We start from the raw sequence: 18,708 nt of genomic DNA, 5'->3' as shown, positions 1-18,708 counted from the left end.
CTCAGTGGGTGGGTGCACCCCTCGTGGTCCTGACTTCCTTGCTCATGTTCTCCCTCCTTCTGCTCTTCATTGGGACCTTGGGAGCTCATTCCAGTGCTCCAATGTGGGTCTCTGTCTCTATCTCCATCCATTGCCAGATGAAGGTTCTATGGTGATATGCAAGATATTCATCAGTATGGCTATAGGATAGGGCCATTTCAGGTTCCCTATACTTAGCTGCCCAAAGAACTAACTGGGGGACATTTCCCTGGGCACTTGGGAGCCCCTCTAGGTTCAAGACTCTTGCCAACCCTAAGGGAGCCATAATTAAGATATATACTTCCCTGCTCCCATATCCACCCTTCCTGTATACCAACCATCCCATTCCCCCAAGTACCCCCCATCCTCCCCTTCTTACTTTTCTCTCCCCATCTCCCCTTACCCCTATCCCACCCCACCCCCAAGATCCCAATTTTTTGCCCGGCAATCTTGTCTACTCCCAATATCCAGGAGGATAACTATATGTTTGTCATTGGGTTCACCTTCTTATTTAGCTTCTTGTTCCTTCCCAGTATGGCTGGAGTTGGTGAGCTCCCATTAGCTCAGGTAGACTGTTTCAGTGGGTATCCCCATCATGGTCTTGATCTCTTTGCTCATATTCTTACTCCTCCCATTCTTTAACTGGACTTTGGAAGCTCAGTTCAGTGCTCTGATACAGGTGATTGCCTCTATTTCCATCAATTGCTGGATAAAGATTCTATGGTGATATTTAAAATATTCATCAGTTTGTCTACAGGGCAAGGCCAGTTTGGGCACCCTCTCCTCTGTTGCTTAGAGTCTTAGCTAAGGTCATCCTTTTGAATTCCTGGGAATTTCTCTAGAGCCAAGGTTTTATACTAGTCCCATAATGGCTCCCTCAATCAAAATATCTCTTTCCTTGCTCTCATCTCTGACCTTCCTCCATCTAGACTATCCTATTCCCTCAAGTTCTCCTCACCCCTCCCCTTCTACTTTCCTCTTCCCTTTCCTTCTTCCATTCTCCCCTCTTCCCCGATGTTCCCAATTTTGTCAGGTGATCTTGTCTATTTCCCCTTCCCAGGTGGATCTATATATGTTTTTCTTAGGGTTCACCTTGTTACTTAACTTCACTAGGATTATGAAATATAGGCTCAATATCCTTTGTGTATAGCTAGTATCCACTTATTTACATACATACATAGTGAGTACATACCATATTCATCTGTTTGGGTCTGGGTTACCTCACTCAGGATGGTGTTTTCTAGTTCCATCCTTTTGCACGCAAGTTTCAAGATGTCATTCATTGGTTGAGGTTGTTTCCATGTTCTGGCTGTTACAAATAATGCTGCTATGAACATAGTCAAACAAACGTCTTTAGAGTATGATTGAACATGTTTTGGGAATATGCCTAAGAGTGGTATTGCTGGATTCTGAGGTAGGTTGATGGCCAATTTTCTGAAAAACCACCATACTGATTTCCAAAGTGGTTGTACAAGTTTTCTTTCCCACCAGCAATGGATGAGTGTTCTCCTTATTCCACACCCTCTCCAGCATAAGCATCATTGGTGTCTTTGATCTTAGTCATTCTGACAGGTGTAAGATGGTATCTCAGAGTTCTTTTGATTTTCATTTCCCTGACTGCTAAGGATGTTGAACATTCATATTTATCCCCATGCACAAAACCCAAGTCTAAATGGATCTTAATATAAATCTGACCACACAGAACCTAATAGAAGAGAAAGTGGGAAGTAGTCTTCAATGCATGGGCACATGAGACCACTTCCTAAATATTACCCCAGCAGCACAGACACTGAGAGCAACAATAAATAAATGGAACTTCCTGAAACTGAGAAACTTCTGTAAAGCAAAGGACACAGTCAATAAGAGAAAAAGGCAACCTACTGAATGGGAAAAGATCTTCACCAACCCCACACCACACAAAGGACTGATCTCCAAAATATGTAAAGAACTCAAGAAATTAGACATCAACATTTCAAATATATAACCCAATTAAAAAATGAGATACAGACCTAAACAGAGAAATCTCAGCTAACTTGGTGCAGGATCAGTGTCTTTCATGTTATGCTTTACAGAGCATTGTCTAAGCAATCCAGAAGAGGAGACCAAGGCAGTACATCGAGGTAAGAGGTAAATCAGAGACCACAGGGGATTTCTCCTTCCTGGCACTCTTTAGATTTGCTCAGCCAACATTCTTATATATTCCAAGTTCAACTGTGTTTGTATAGTATTGCCGAGCATAGACTAGGTCCTTCTGTGTCATTTGATGATAAAAATCATGTTCCAGAGGCTGGAGAGATGGCTCAGAGGTTAAGAGCATTGCCTGCTCCAAAGGTCCTGAGTTCAATTCCCAGCAACCACGTGGTGGCTCACAACCATCGGTAATGGGGTCTGGTGTCCTCTTCTGGCCTTCAGGCATACACACAGACAGAATATTGTATACATAAGAAGTAAATATTGAAAAAAATCATATTCCACAATCAGTCTGAGAGGCTACTTCAGGGAGGCAACCACTGAATTGAACTCTCCTCTTTCCTTAGGATCCCGGTTTGTTTTATGCTATATAAGCTAAATAGGAGTGTGGGCATTGGTACTTGAAGTCGTCACTGTTGCCCCTTTGTTGTGTCTCAGTTGTGCTCCAAGTAGCATCACAAAGTAAGCATTTTTCTGACCAATTTGTTCATTATTCAATTTTAGGGTTTCCATTAATAACATGGTCCAGAGGTGTCAATGGAATAGTGCATTGTGGGTGATCTCTGATGTCTTTCTTGTGCCTTGCCCCATTACTAGGGGAGCACTTTACATAGCTGTGTTTCTGGCTTCCATTAGTGAAAGAGCCCTAGGGACTTTGATTTCCTGTCCCATATACCATATCCATGTGAGTTTTTGCTTTATTTTACACATCTACATCTAAAAATTGTAGATGCTTGTAACCCAACATTCCTTCACTTTCAAGTAACGTGGGTAATCCCACAAGATCATTACTGTTGACTTGGGTGTGAGGTGTTTGTTCTCCCCTTCTGTAGGAATGTACATTGTTATGGAGACACACATGTGACATTACTTACACTGACTGCATTTTATGAAAGAAATTAACTAAAATCCACATACCCGGTCAATGAACTCCTGAAGTCTTTAACTCAAAATGACAAAAATCTTAGTTGTGCCAAGTGTATAGGTGAGAGCAAACTAAAACATAGACCATGTTGTGTTCAATAATACATTCAAGTAAATTCAATAATACATTCAAGTGGATGGGTATATGATGGCCATGTTCTTGTCTTTGAGTCAGTGTAAAGAGATTGGTTTGATACTACCAGATGCGTAAGAGTTGTTATGATGTGCCATGGCCCCATGAGAATCCTGAAAACTAGGAGCTGAAGGGACTTGTTGTATTATCTAGATTACAAAATTCCATGTGAGGGGATCTTTGCAAGCTGCAGTGGAAGAGACTGCCCTCCCTATCTAGAGAATCTGCTTAGTGTGTGACTTTGTACAAAGGCTATCCCCTGATAGAATTGGCATTGGCAGGTCTGCACAGAGCCTGCTCACATATGTACGAAACATTTCTTATCGTTGGTAGTACCGTGGTATAGTCACAGTGCCTGAAAATTATGGATAGCAACTCCAAGGAGATCAAAAGTAAGTTAGAGAGGTTGAGAAATGGGACCCTGAATGAGTGGAATATGGCACTCACTGAAGCCATATGCCTGCTATATTCTATGTCCCAGAAATGGTCTTAAGACTCAGGAGATGTTGGTCAAGAAACTCTTCAAGACCTCCCAAAAGATGAAGCTCTTTGGATCCTTTTATTTGGTATGAGTAAGAAGTAGATGATTGTCCCTCTGCTTCAGTTATAGGATATCTAGAAGTCAGACTTGGACTGAACTGTAATCTCCCTTTCTGCTAGCAGGCTGGCTTACATAGAAGGGAGTTTTTATGTTGTACCGTGATGCACAACAGAATCTCCTGTGACTCAGAGGATCACAGGTCACAGTGGGAAGGGAACTCCTACTCTTTTATTGAAGGGAATGGATGGGACTTTGTATTTTCCTTCCAAAACTTTGTGCTTGTGCGTGAGATTAGTGTAGCTGCAAGTGTAGATGGAACTGCTCCAGTCTGTCTCCTTTCTCGACTTCCTTTTCTGTTTGCTTTTGGTGCTGATGGAAAAACTGTAAAAGTTTTGGCTGCTGATACTCAGTGGCTGTGGCTGCTGTTGTGGTGAGATGATTGCCTCTTATGCCAAAATGGATCATGCAGAATGCGGTCCATCCAAATATCTGGGACTGTCATGCAAGCAGGAGTGCAGTGGTTTGTATGTAAGAGCTAATGCAGTCAGGTAGAGTAGTGTAGCCTGGACTTTTACCCTAGAATAAAATGACTATCCCATTGAGATATTTTAGTTAAGATCAGTTGGACTTGATCTTTCTAGATGGTACAGAATATAAGAAATGGAGAGTTTATCTGAAAGTTGGGGACTTGCAAGTATTGCTTCCGTAGGAGCAGCAAATCAGTTGGTGGGTGTAATGTGAAGTATTGTACCCTCTGTGTATTTCAATATACAGTGTCTTTAAACACCAAAGCAGGTCTACCACTCCTCCTGTCCATGCTGTTCCAAGGCGTTGGATGGGTTATTGCTCTGCACATTGCTGTACATTGCAGCCTTTTCAGGACTAGGATACCTGTGTTAGGGCCTGAACTTGGTGTCCAGTAGCAGAGCAAATGATAAGAAATATATGATGTCTGCACACAGTGGAACTCGCTACAGTAAAAACAATGAATGCAGTCAAGGTGATTGCAGGAGAATCCTTGGAACTCGAGATAATTATATTGTACCAAATGTATCCAGTCCCACAAAAACATCTTCTTATCCTGTCTCACTATGTGGATCCTTGGTGACACATCTCTACCTATAGACATTCATGAACTTGTAGGCAACACTGGGAAGCAGAAGAACATTGCCTAAGATATTTGGTGAGAGCTAAGGAATGGCCAGGTTGTGGGAACTGAGTGCTGTTGTGAGTATACTATATACAGAATAAAATCTGTTCATTGAATAAAGAGTACAACGAGACTTAAAGTCCATGAGAAGAATTCAGTACATCTTTTTGTTAATTGCTTTAATATGTAAAATAATTCCTGAACTTTGTTCAACAAGTGTTATTCTACAAGACACTTAATTTGAAAACATAAAGACTAAAATAATAATCTTAACATGAATGTATATCCATTCAAATGCCTTTCTGTTTTTCTGAGGAGTACAGTGAAGCCCAGTAGACTCATGGAGTCCCAAATTCTGTAGTTAAAAAACACAGAGAGAGTGATCAAACCAGAGACCTCCCTAAACTATAGCTTTCCTTCATTCTCTTGTAGTCAATCGTGCCCGTCAGGATGCTTGGATACAGGTTGTGGGATCCTTTCCTGCTGGCTTTGTTATATTTATCTAGACCTGTGACTCTTGATAGCAAATAGGCTTTGTTAGAATGGACAGTATTGTGTCTACACAGTAGCTGGAGATTACATATTGAGAAAATACAAACACCATAAATATCTAGGGACAGGTTGAATACATTCCTTGAGTCAAATCAAGATGTTGTACTATCTGGAAGTAGATAGGCATTGTCAGAAGTCCAGCCTACAAGTGAAACAAAGGTACTGTCAGAAAAAAGAATCTGAGTTGAGTTGCAGTTGTAAATACATGCAGCTAAGTCAATACATTCAGTTAAGTCTCTTGTGATTTTAGTTCAGCAGCAAGAATCGCCTTGGCCTACACGTGGACTCTTCATCAAATCATGCTGGGAAACCTGGTGATCCACATGTACAGAAAGAATCTTGATTCTACCTGGATTGTTGAAGCATGTTTTTAGGTCCAGCACTCTTGAGGCAGGGACTCAAAAGACAGAGGAAGCGGCAGAGGCAGAGTCTAGCAGATCACTGAGTTCAAGGCTAACCTGGTCTATGATGTTATTACCAGGACATAGAGCGCTTTGGAGAGAACTCTCTCTCAAGGAACTAAAACAAAGCGAATAAATGTCACCCTGCGAATATCCAATGCCACTTCCCCAGAGATCTATGTTCAATAAACTCTTGTAATAATAAAGTACAGAGTAACAGGAAGAGTTGAGAAAGTTCAGGGGAGGCCAGTTTTCCTCTCTCACTTCCCCCACAAGAGGTGAAAGCCCTTCCCGGACTCCCGCGTGTGCATGCTGGGGTGGGTTCAAGGCTTTTTAAAGCTGTGGTGGCTGAGTACAGGTACAGCTGGATTCCTCCTCCTTTTGGTCCTGGGATGGTGTGCTTCTCTTCTGACTTGACTCTTCCTAAACTGCTTCAGCTCCTCTGTTTTCTTGAAGCTGTTTTCTCTGGTCCTCTTGCTTTTGTCTTGTTCATGAGCCCCAGCTTATTCCCTCCTGATGACTATGGAGTCTTTGGATAAGGATGCTGTGCATCTCTGAATATGTTTAATACATTGAGTTATTTGAAAAATTGTGGAAGGTGAATATCTGGCCCCGGTGTAGTCATGTCAGCAAAATCTATGCTGGAGACCATCACAGTGTGCATGTCCCAGGCTCATGATGACCAAAGGTGCTGCTTCTCAAGGAGACATGATCAACAGCAAGCTTCTGCCTCAGGGTGTTAGTGTCAGTAAAACACAGCGTGTGCTGCAAGTTGGGGTGTGCTAAAGGGAGGAGTGATGGGACTAGGTTTCCTGTGTGCCCTTAAGGGGTCCATAAGCATTGATAGATTGGCTGTCATCTCGTTCACATTGTTTTCCATTCCCCCCCTAGGATGAGAGCTGTTGGCAAGAACAGGAATTCTGGAGACCTTTGGATGGGGGCAGTCAATGACCTGTCCCTATCAACAGGTGGTGTCCTCGTCTGGGAATCGAGGATGAATACTAGCAATGTTGTGGACCACAGCTGATGGAGTGTCTGTCCTGAGGTGTCAGTCCCAGGGACATCTCCTTTTCTACAACTGAAAAAGAGTCAAGGAAGAAGTTAGTGACTGGTAAGTGAGATGCTCCCCTCCTTCTGTGCCCTCTCCACTTAGGCCCTTATAGTGATGGGGAAAGCATTCCTATGATCTCTGCTTGAGTAGCAATTTCTTAAAACAATGAATCTGTATTGAATTACAGTTGTAAACGCAAGCAGTTCAGCCTCTGTGAGTTTTGGTAGCTATCAAAAATGTACTGTTGCTAACATACATCCTCACATTATCATGGTAGGAAAACCTGTGATCCACATATACAAAAAGCAAAGTGTTTTCACCTGGAATAATGGTGCATTCATTTAGTCCCAGCATTCTAGAGGAAGGGACATAGGCAAAGGCATTACAAGAGGCAGTGTCGGGCAGATCTTTGTGATTTCAAGGCTAGCCTGATTAGCGAGGTCAGTTCCCGAATATTCAGTGATATGCAGAGAAACATTGTCTCAAGAAACTAAACTTATATATAAATTAATTCTATTTCTTATGTGTCACCCCATACAAGGTTAATGCCATATGCCTCAGAGGACAATGTGTTACAAACTCTGAAACAGTTAGAGCACAGAATAGTGCAAAGAGGTTAAGATTCAGGGACAGGTCAGGATGGAGGAAAATATCAGGCGATCAAATGTCAGTTGATCAATGGTTGCTCAGGGAAGTAAAGGATTCTTTGCCAGGAAGAGAAGCCATTATTTGAGGGTTTTTCCTTGAAAACCAAGTGAAACCTTTGCTACTGATACCTCAGTTAGAAGATTAATATCTAGATGATTTAGAATTAAATAAGTAAATCATAAGAAAGAAGCCAACACAGGTATTCAAGGGGAAAGAAAAAGACTGTTCTCCCAGATTTTGGAAAAACTGAGGGTGAGCACATCCAAATGTTCTGATTCAGGAGGAATCAGGGAAATGCACAGTGAACCTCCAGTGGATGCCATTCAAGGCAGACTAGAACAAAGTGACAAATGCTGCCAATGGGAATTCACAGAAAGGAATGCTATCCACTGCTGCTGGGGATTGGATGTTTCCATCCTGATTGGCTGTCAGTGTTCCGGGACCACCAAAGCCTGCATCTGGCCCTCCACGTGGTTCATGTGCACCTTCCCAAAGGACTCGGTACATTAGAGAGGCACTTGCCCGTCAGTGTTGATTGCAGCACTGTCTACAGTACATTAGGGAACCTAGCATGGTGTCCAACAGTGTTTCCCTGGGTGAAGAAAATGAGATGTACATAGACAGTCAAGTCTTTGCATCAATAGAGAGGCTAAGGTTATGTTGTTTCCATTATGTGTACTCACTCAGGTTCGATGAGATGGCTCCTTGGAGAAGAACACTCAATTTTCTCACAGAGTCCCCAGGTAGAATTCAGAGCACCTCATGATGGTTTTCAATCTCTCTTAATTCCAGACTCCAGAGACCTGATGCCCAGGTTTGACCTCTGTGAGCACTCCACACATTCGTTACACAGTAGTTCATGTGGACAACACAGACACACACACAAAAGAGAAATGAAAATGTTAAAAATGGATAATTTCAAAGACTGATACAATTTGACATAAACCCAGTAATCCAAATCAATCCATGTCAGAAAGATACTCTGCCTTGTAGAATTTCTTTCAAGGGAAGATCTTGATTGTGTATACATGGACCCTGTGTTTCATATCATGAAAATGCAGGCAGATCTCTATCCCAGAGTATTTATGTTTAAAGGGCTCGTGTTTGAGCTTTGAAATGGGAGGAGATGGGGTAACAGCAGGAGTGTGTTCACTTTACAGTATACACTCTAGGAAACCTATCATGTTTAGTAAGTCTGACCTGAATAATCACACAGAAACCACATTAATTACAGTACTGTTCGGCGAATGACCCCAGCATATTCCTGGCTAACTCTAACATCTTAATAAAGCCAAGTAATATTAACCTGTTATCACCGTGAGTCTGTGACCTATTGGCAATGTTCGGGCATTCAGGCATCTTTCTCCTTCGGCAGCTACATGGCATCTCTTTGAGTTTGCCTGCTTTCTCTCTATATCTCAGCTCGAATTTCCTACCTAGCTTTGACCTGCTCAGTCATTGGCTGAAACAGCTTTACTCATTAATGACCAATGGTAATAAAACATATTGACAGCATACAGAGGGGACTCCCACATCATCCTAGAATCCTGAAAATTAAAGTCCAGGAAAATAATCTTATTGCCACTAGAGCTTTTTGCTACAGCTTTAACATTAAATAAGTAGTACCACTGACTTATAGCATATGTTGTATCTATGTCACATGTATTATTACATAATTAGGAAACATAAATTAATAATAGTAAAGTTCTAAGGAAGACATCAAAGCCCTCTCTATATACTCATGGATAAAATCGCAGTCTTAAGTTTCTACAGTCAATTATAGTGTCTTCAAATATTTATAAATTTATAAACTATGTCTTTCCCTTCACATATATGAATATATCTAAATATTATTCTGCATTACTATGTATGTATGTACATATCTACACATTTAGCTAAGCCTCTAAACTTCATGTATGCATGAGTATCTATGTGTATCTACATCTTACCTGTGTATAATGAATAGCGTTGTGTCCCAAAGGTTTGGGCAGCACTTACACTGCATAGCCATAATATCTTGAAATTTCCATATCTTTCTCCCTCTGAAGGAAAAGCTGTGGTTTTCCCAGAGGGGTACACTTGGCAGCATTCTCTCGCTCCTGTTGAGCCCGCCTCTTCATGGCCTCCCTCTCTGGCCTCTGCTCTTCAGTGATGGGCTGTGAGATGACAGGCCCCGGAATGTTGACTTTCTTCCAAGGATTTGGTAAGTGGCTGAAATCTTGCCGCAGGTATTGGGATTGAGGCTGGAGAGGATCTAGGGTCTTGTTTGTGGCAAAAGAAAGAGGCTCCCTGTGGAGTGAAGTGTGAGATGATGCTCTGTAGGGTGCAGGCAAAGAGGCAGGCGGTTGAGGCCCAGGGCAAGACTGGATGGGCTTGCTTCTAATTGGACGTGTGGCACTGGTGGCAACTGGCAGAGCCGACTTGTCAGAGGCCACCAGTGATGTGCTGGCAGGAGCTGGTTGGGATGACTTGAGTTTGGGTTGCCTAGCAGAGTGGGACTGAGGCCTCACTGGGTAAGCTGTAGTGGGCCTGTGTGTAGCCAGGCAGTGAAGCTTTCTGGAAACAGGTCTGTCTTGAGGCTTGTCCATGGCTAGGAAAGGAAGAGGTACTAATTTGACCTTCCCAGGTGGGGGCAGCTCATCCAGTGACAGAGATGGACACTGCTTGGGAGCACTGCTCTGTGTTCTCTGAGCATTGCCCGGGATTCTACCAGGGCCTCGACCCTCACGGGGCACATCTCCCAGGGATGTGGTGGTTGGGCCTGTCCTGGGATCTTTGTTGCTGCTGAAGTTCAGCAGAGCCCGGGAGGAGGAGACGCCAGTTTTCCTCTCACTCTTCTTCCCCAGTGGGTGAAAGACCTGCACGGACTCCAGCATGTGCATGCCGAGGTGAGTTCGAGGCTTCTTAAAGCTGTCGTGGCTGAGCTCAGGTGGATTCCTCTTCCTCTTGGTCTTTGGGATGGCGGGCTTCTCTTCTGCCTTGACTCTGTGACTTGATGGCTTCAGCTCCTCTGTTTTCTTGGAGCTGTTTTCTCTGGTCTCCTTGGCCTTTTCTTTCCCCTGTGCCCTTGCTACGCTGGGCCTCTTGGGTACAAATATCTGAGATTTGCTCTGCACGTGGTTGGCCGTGTTGTCTATGGTTCCAGGATCATCTTCCTTCAGCATATCCTCGTGATGGGTTCTGGCCTGAAGAGCTCCATGAAACACATCAGAGACTTTCTGGTTTTTCTTGATGCCTAGTTCAGATCGTCCATTAAAGATGCTGGTGCGTGACTGGGCCTGGTCCCTCCTGATGTCTTTGGAGTCTTTGGTTTGGCTTGCTGTGTGATCTTCCATTTGGTCAAGGTCAGTGATGGAGTTGAAGAGTTGGGGAAGGTGAATATCTGCCACCAGAGTAGTCATGTCTGTAAAGTCATTGCTAGACTCCATGACATTCTGAAGAGCCTCAGGCTCTTCCAGACCAAGGCCACTGTTTCCCAAAGTGGCATTTTGAGAAGCTAGCTTCTGCCCCAGGCTCCCAACATCACTGTAGTTCAAGGGCTGCTGCATGCCGGGGTGTGCTAAAGGGAGGGGTGATGCGTCTTGGTTACATTTTGTGCCCTTATAGGAATCCAGAGGTGTTGATTGCTCAGCATTCATCTCATCTGCATTGTTCTTCTTTGTCTTTTCCAGGCTTGGGGCTGGAGGCAAGGCCAGGAATTCAGAAGGACTGTGCATGAGGGCAATTAATAACCTGTCCTCATTGACAGGTGCTGCCTTCATCTGGGCATCCTGGGTACAGGCATTGCTGAGGTCTGGACTCTGCAGCAGACACAGTGTCTGCTCTGAAGGTGTCAATCCCAGGGTCATCTCCCTCTCCACCACTGAAAAAGAGGAAGTTCGAAGTCAGTGCCTGGTAAGTGAGATGCTATCCCCCCTTTCAGTGCACCTGAGCACTGAGGCTCCTGCAGCAGTGTTGCAGGCATTGCTATGAGTTCTGCTGGAGGAGCAGGGAAAGCAGCCCTCTTTGGAGACACAGAGTAACTACTCATTTGTTTCTCATGACCGTGTGAGATCATGTTTTCTCTTGTGATTGTGTGGTGTGTACATGCTTAGTGATCATGGGGAGGTGGTAGAATTCCTTGGTGTGTGCTCTTCCCTTTCTCCCCCATTTTCCTTTGAAAGTGCCTCTCATTGCCTTTGGAGTTTGCTCTGAGACAGGTTGTGTTGCTCACTATTTCCTAATCTTACTCATCTCTACCAGTTTCTTTCTATACATTGTATTACTCATATGGCCCTGAAGCCTGGATTTTTATATGGGTTTAGGTATCCATATCGGTTCCTCAATTCTGAGAGGCAAGCAGTTCAAAAGCCCTGATATTCCTTAAGCTCCACGTTTCACAGAATTTTTGTTAGTGATGTGAAAATGTAAGACTGTAGTAGCTTTGAGCTTCAACTTTGTAACAGAGAACATGTCTACATAGTCTTGGCCTTGGGTCACTGCTGAAGATTCAGATAGAAAAAGAAAAAGAGAAAGAGAAAGTGGAAGAGAGATCTAGAGGAAGAAAAGAGACAGAGACAAAGACAGAGAGAGGTTGAGCGAGACAGATACGGTGAGATGCGTCAACCCTGCTTATCAATATTACACAGGTCAGAGCAAACTGTCACTACATCTTAAGTGATAGAGAATGTCACAGCAGACACTAGGAGTGTGGAAGAAGACTTCCTCCAGCTCAGATTCAGGGTTCCATTTCTCTGGATACTAGTTTCAACTCAGGGGAAACTTAGTGGTACAAGAACAGAAAAAAATTCTTGATGTCATCTAGAATCTGGAGACATAGATTAGGAAGGAGGTGATCTTAGTGAGCTGGTGCATTGGGCTGATTAGCCTTGGCAGTGAAATGTGTTCCTGTTCTGTGGTCCTTGGACATGTCTTAATGAAGGTTGGATGTCACTCACTTTCCTGTATTCTCTCTCATTATAGAGACTGAATATAGGGGTAATGAGCCTGAGCCACAGCCAACATGTCAGGACTCCCATTCTCCCTCTGTGTGGACATCCACTTCTGAAAGGTAGAGCTGTGTCTCCTCTGAGGGCTGATCTCACACCTCTCCTCCTGGCTTTACTCACCTTGAAGACTGGTGTCTGGCATGGTTTGAGCAGATGTGGGCCAGTAGATGGGAGAGGTGGAGAAAGGTGTTTGGATGCCCATTGGCTGAATCTCCTGTAGTGCCATCACCATCTCTGGGTGCAGAGAGGAAGCCTGGTTCCCAGAGCAGGACACAGAGCCATAGGCCTGCTGGCACTGCCAGAATTCTTCAGCCATCGGAGGACCCAGGCTGTTCTGGTCATAATAATAGACCTGACTTCCATCAAGGTAACAAGGTGCCAGGATATATCGTTGATCTGGTCCATTTGATGGTGTTGTCTGTACAAGGCAGGCAGACAGTGTTGGATAGGATGGCGGTAATGCATTGATATGGAAAGTATTGTCACACTGGGCTGTTATAGACCGAGACGAGGGGGTGGTATTCTGGTCAATGACATTTAAAGGGACATCCAGGAACGGAGCTTCCCTTCTGGTGGTGCTTTCTCTAAGATCCCAGTGGAGAACACTTGGATAGAAAAATGTCGAAGTAGAGATCTGGTTCCGGTCAGTTGGCTCAGTCAGCATGGTCGTGGCAGGTCGTTGGTAAAGACAGGCACTGTCCGTGAGCTGCTGGCAGCATGTGCTGGAGTCTGATGACAGGAGCCATGCTGAGCTCACAGCTGGGGTGCAGACCCCGTAGAAATTGCACACACTTCCTGCTGAGCGTGTGGCATTCCTCAGCACAGGCACAGAGGGCTGCAGAGCACATTCTGTCCCAGTGAAAGGTGCACTTTGGCAATTTTCTGTAGGAAGCAAGAAGAGAGTTGGAAAAATTTGAGATGGAAGCTTTCTATCCCTTGGGAGGGACTGTGTTATCTCCAGGTTGTACTGAGTGGGAGAGTCTAGCACCTATGTTCCCTGACATATCCCAAGCAAATGGGTTAAGATTGATTGGTGGTGCTATGTAGGATGACAATCACTAGATGAACTGTCTGCTTTTTCCTGTGTGGGCATGGAAATCCTGGTCAATCTGCCTTAATCCTCACTCAGATCTAGACACGATGATTCTTTTTCCTGATTGTAATATAATAATGCCTTTTGGGACACTTCCTCGCAAATATAATCTACAACAGAGGTTATTATTGGGAAGAGACCCATAGGCATATTCCATACCTGGAACTTTGTCCTGTTCTCTGCAGATCTTACAGTATAGAGTGACCTAAACTCACTCTACGTTGATCAGTCTGGCTTTGAAATCACCCAGACAGGTCTGCTTCTGCCTCTAAAGTGCTGGTGCTGGAGCCCCTGCCATGACCACCAGGCCAATCTCTATTTTATTGAGTTTTTTTCTGAAATGATGTTTAACAAATGTGTAAGGAATTTAGGTAATTATTCCTTCCCCCTCTCTCTTTTTTGCCCCTTGCATTTCTTGTATAAATGAGGATCTCTTATAATTTTATAACTTTTAAGCATTATTCAAATAAGATTTCAGAAATACCACCTACTGACTACATTTCTTCATGTTTGCACCAGTTTAGTGTGTCCTCTTGAGACTGCTAATGTTTCATGGGGTTCATCTCTGAATATGATTGCTTCTCAATTTAATATCTGTTGATTAAATTTTTTCTTAACAGCTCCTCAGTAATTGTTAATTTTTATGTCTCTTCTAAGGGGGAATCCTTGTGAGAATCCCCCCTCACAACAGCGTGTCAGCTGCCATGGTCAGACTCTAACTGACTGGACTTCGCAGCCCCAGTTGATCCTATCGGACACCACCAGTGCACATGAGACATGGGGAACTGGGCAGAAAGTGGTCTGGATGGAGTGTAAGAGCCAGGGACCAGATCAGGATATTCTTTCTATATGTGCCAGGGAACCTTTGTACAGCCTAATCTCAACAGTACGTTTGGTTAAACATGGCTTGGGAAATGACAATGCCTTGTTGTTTCGATTATAATCTGTGGTCGTCTTCAACATTGTGTGCTAAACTACCATTGTGGACCACCTGGGTCCCCTCTGCAGTGTGCCTTCTTATATTTATATACTTTCTAGACCCGTACTGTGTTTGTCCCCTTCCCTGACTTCCTGTGGGTCTGTCCTTCCAGCAACACTGTCAATATTTCTTTCAGTACAACAACTGCCTTCTCAGATTCCACAGTCCTCTTATTCTCTTCCACTCTCCATGTTTAATCCAGGGAAGTCCAAGTGACTGCACACCATGGCAGTCGCCATGTTGTCCATAGTCAATATTCGTTTGGTGAGTATGAACAGAGGCCAGTGTAGAACATGTTAGACTTGAACTGACCTCCATCCCACCCAGTTCTCTCTATGTTGTGATTATAGTTGTGTGCCACCATCCGTGGTGTGACCAGTACTGTTAGAGTTGCCCTGAATTTTAAACTAAGATTGGAAACAGTAGTGGGGGGAGACTGTCTCATTAGTGGTGTGGAGTGCTAGATCTCTGCGTGCCTTGTTCATGTTCCCGTCTCTGTAGTTTAATACCATCCAAAAGAGCCTGATTTTATTCCCTCTTCACTTTCCTCTGAAAACCCAACAGTACAGGACCCAAGCATAGTGACACTGTTCACTCCTTGAGGTGGATGGAAAACACTTGGGACTAAACTTTCTGTCTAAAATCACATACTTAGTAAGAACCAAAGCTAAATGTGACATTCAAATCTAGATATCTATATCAACATCAATACTATCCACATTCAGCATAGATTTACTAGTATAGTAAAAGTCAGTGGAGAAGATCACATGTTTTAAAGTCTCTATCCTTACCTGACATGGTCAAGGGGAGAGGATCAGCAATCCAAAGTACAATGGAGCAAGATAATCGGTCGGCTTTGTCTGATCAGCTGACCTCAGTGTCAAGTGTGTCCAGTATCAGACAGCACTCACTGGTCACTGGTCACCTGGACCTGTGATGATCTAAATTTGTTTACAGTCATCACCATGGAAACACCAAGATTCTACCAGGTGCTGGTAGGGTTGGAGGGAGAATGATGTCATAAATGAGGCAACAGCCAATGGGATGGTCTGATTTCTAACTAGAAGATGGGATTGGTTGGAGAAGATGCCAGGAGACCAACAGTAGCCCATGGAGGCTGAGGTGTGGGCTACTGAAAGAGGCAATCATGGCATGGACGTGCCACTTCCCATGGCGTTTAGCCTAGGCTATCATGGCAGTGCTCTCATAAGGTTCACTGATGAAGCAGTTTATAATGTACATATAATGGTTCACCTTCCAACAGAAAGTGTCCCATCAGCCTACACTTACATACAGTGAGTAGTCTCGGGCAGGAGGGAGAACCGCTGTTGAGGGAACTCAGGTGATAGGCTATTCCAGTCCGTCTGGCTTTTGTGCCATCATCATCTGTCCATGACCCAAGGAAGAGATCAAAGTGTTCCTTTGTGACTATGTGCAAGGTCAGGGCTCGGTGTGCTGCGTGCATGTTGATGAACTCTAAGACACTTGTCTTCTTGTTGCTTCTCCTACAGTCCTTCCTTATTCTGTGCTGGCCCATACTGGGCTGACAACTATTTTCTATGCTTTCATCCCTTCTTTGCATGTTTTTACTCTTGGACCAGCCTGACCCTTCATCATTACACTCATGGGTGAAGCCACTTTGAACTTCCAGATCAGTGGTCCACTGTGTATCATGAAGATGCTTTTTGGATGCTGCTGGTAGGAACAAGCAACATAATGCCTGAAGGTGGGCATGGATACAACTGTTCCCTTTTTTAGTCTCTTGTTGCTGTTGTGCTGCCTAGACTCAGCTACTCTGAATGGTTTTTAATTGATTAGGTTTTAAAAAATTACCAATCTAAGTTACCACTTTGTCCCTTTCTCCCAGTCCCTCCTCACATCCTCCCTCACAACCCTTATCCAATCCTCAGAGAGGGTAATGCACATTGGTTTGTGGAAGGTCCAAGGCCATCTCTACTATATCTAGGCTGAGCAAGGTATACATCCAAAGAGAATAGGATCCCACAAATCCAGGACATGCAGTTGTGATGAATCCTGGTGCCACTGCCAGTGAGCCCCAAGTCTGCTCCAGCAAGTCATCTCTGCCACATTCAGAGGGACTATTTTGGTCCCATGCTTGTTCCTTCCCAGTTCGGTTAGAGTTGGTGATCTTCCATCAGTTCATGTAAACTGTTTTAGTGGGTGAACCCATCATGGTCCTGACCTCCTTGCTCATATTCTCATTCTTTCCAATCTTCAACTGTACTTTGGGAGCTCAGCACAGTTTTCCGATGGTGTCTTCCTCTATTTCCATCAGTTGGTAGATGAAGTTTCTATGGTGATATTTAAGATACTCATCATTCTTAATACAGGACAAGTGAAGATCAGGCCCCCTCTCTATTGCTTAGGGTCTTAGCCGGAGTCATCCTTGTGGATTCCTGGGAATTTCTCTAGAGCTACGTTTCTGCTAACCACAATGTGTCTCTCAATCACGGTATCTCTTATTAATTAATTTATTCATTCATTCATTTATTTATTTATTAAAGATTTCTGCCTCCTCCCTGCCACTGCCTCCCATTTCCCTCCCCCTCCCCCGATCAGGTCCCCCTCCCTTGTCAGCCCAAAGAACAATCAGGGTTCCCTGCCCTGTGGGAAGTCCAAGGACCACCCACCTCCATCCAGGTCTAGTATGGTGAACATCCAAACTGCCTAGGCTCCCACAAAGTTAGTACGTGCAGTACGATAAAAAACCCATTGCCATTGTTCTTAAGTTCTCGGTAGTCCTCATTGTCCGCTATGTTCAGCGAGTCCTTTTTTTTTTTTTTTTTTTTTTTTTTGGTTTTTTCGAGACAGGGTTTCTCTGTGGCTTTGGAGCCTGTCCTGGAACTAGCTCTGTAGAACAGGCTGGTCTCGAACTCACAGAGATCTGCCTGCTTCTGCCTCCCGAGTGCTGGGATTAAAGGCATGCACCACCATCTCCCGGCTAGCGAGTCCGGTTTTATCCCATGCTTTTTCAGACCCGGGCCACCTGGACTTGGTGAGTTCCCAATAGAACATCCCCATTGTCTCAGTGTGTGGGTGCATCCCTCGCGGTCCTGAGTTCCTTGCTTGTGCTCTCTATCCATCTGCTCCTGATTTGGACCTTGAGATTTCAGTCTGGTGCTCCAATGTGGGTCTCTGTCTCCTTTCATCGCCTGATGAAGGTTAATATTCAGGAGGATGCCTATATGTTTTTCTTTGGGTTCACCTTCTTATTTAGCTTCTCTAGGATCACTAATTATAGGCTCAATGTCCTTTATTTATGGCTAGAAACCAATTATGAGTGAGTACATCCCATGTTCATCATTTTGGGTCTGGGATACCTCACTCAGGATAGTGTTTTCTATTTCCATCCATTTGCATGCAAAATTCAAGATGTCATTGTTTTTTACTGCTGAGTGGTACTCTAATATGTATATATTCCACACTGTCTTCATCCATTCTTCCATTGAAGGGCATCTAGGTTATTTCCAGGTTCCGGCTATTACAAATAATGCTGTTATGAACATAGTTGAACAAATGCCTTTGTAATATGATAGGGTATCTCTTGGGTATATTCCCAGGAGTGGTATTGCTGGGTCCTGGGGTAGGTTGATCCTGAATTTCCTGAGAAACCGTCACACTGATTTCCAAAGTGGTCGCACAAATTTGCATTTCCACCAGCAATGGATGAGTGTACCCCTTACTCCACAACCTCTCCAGCAGAGGCTATCATTGGTGTTTTTGATTTTAGTCATTCTGACAGGTGTAAGATGGTATCTCAAAGTTGTTTTGATTTGCATTTCCCTGATCGCTAATGAAGTTGAGCATGACCTTAAGTGTCTTTTGGCCATTTGAACTTCTTCTGTTGAGAATTCTCTATTCAGTTCAGTGCCCTATTTTTTGATTGGGTTAATTCGCATTTTAAAGTCTAGTTTCTTGAGTTCTTTATATATTTTGGAGATCAGACCTTTGTCTGTTGTGGGGTTGGTGAAGATCTTTTCCCAGCCAGTAGGTTGCCTTTTTGTCTTAGTGACAGTGTC

At 43.9% G+C, this 18,708-nt stretch overlaps 1 protein-coding gene across 1 annotated transcript; it reads right to left on the bottom strand.

The window, feature by feature from the left end:
- Positions 1 to 9,602: 9,602 nt before the first annotated feature.
- On the bottom strand, positions 9,603 to 13,476 carry LOC121433378 (uncharacterized protein C2orf78 homolog; the record flags this gene model as incomplete). Its single annotated transcript, XM_041631749.1, has 2 exons — positions 9,603 to 11,470; positions 13,293 to 13,476. Coding segments are annotated over 2 exons (2,052 nt in total), but the record flags the coding sequence as incomplete, so codon positions are not given.
- Positions 13,477 to 18,708: the final 5,232 nt, after the last annotated feature.

This window comes from Microtus oregoni, unplaced genomic scaffold (assembly GCF_018167655.1).
Source record: "Microtus oregoni isolate MIOR12 unplaced genomic scaffold, Mior012 000038F_ref0000394, whole genome shotgun sequence".
Lineage (NCBI taxonomy): Eukaryota > Metazoa > Chordata > Mammalia > Rodentia > Cricetidae > Microtus > Microtus oregoni.
The sequence above is the reverse complement of the archived record's forward strand: the minus strand, read 5'-3'. Positions and strand labels throughout refer to the sequence as shown.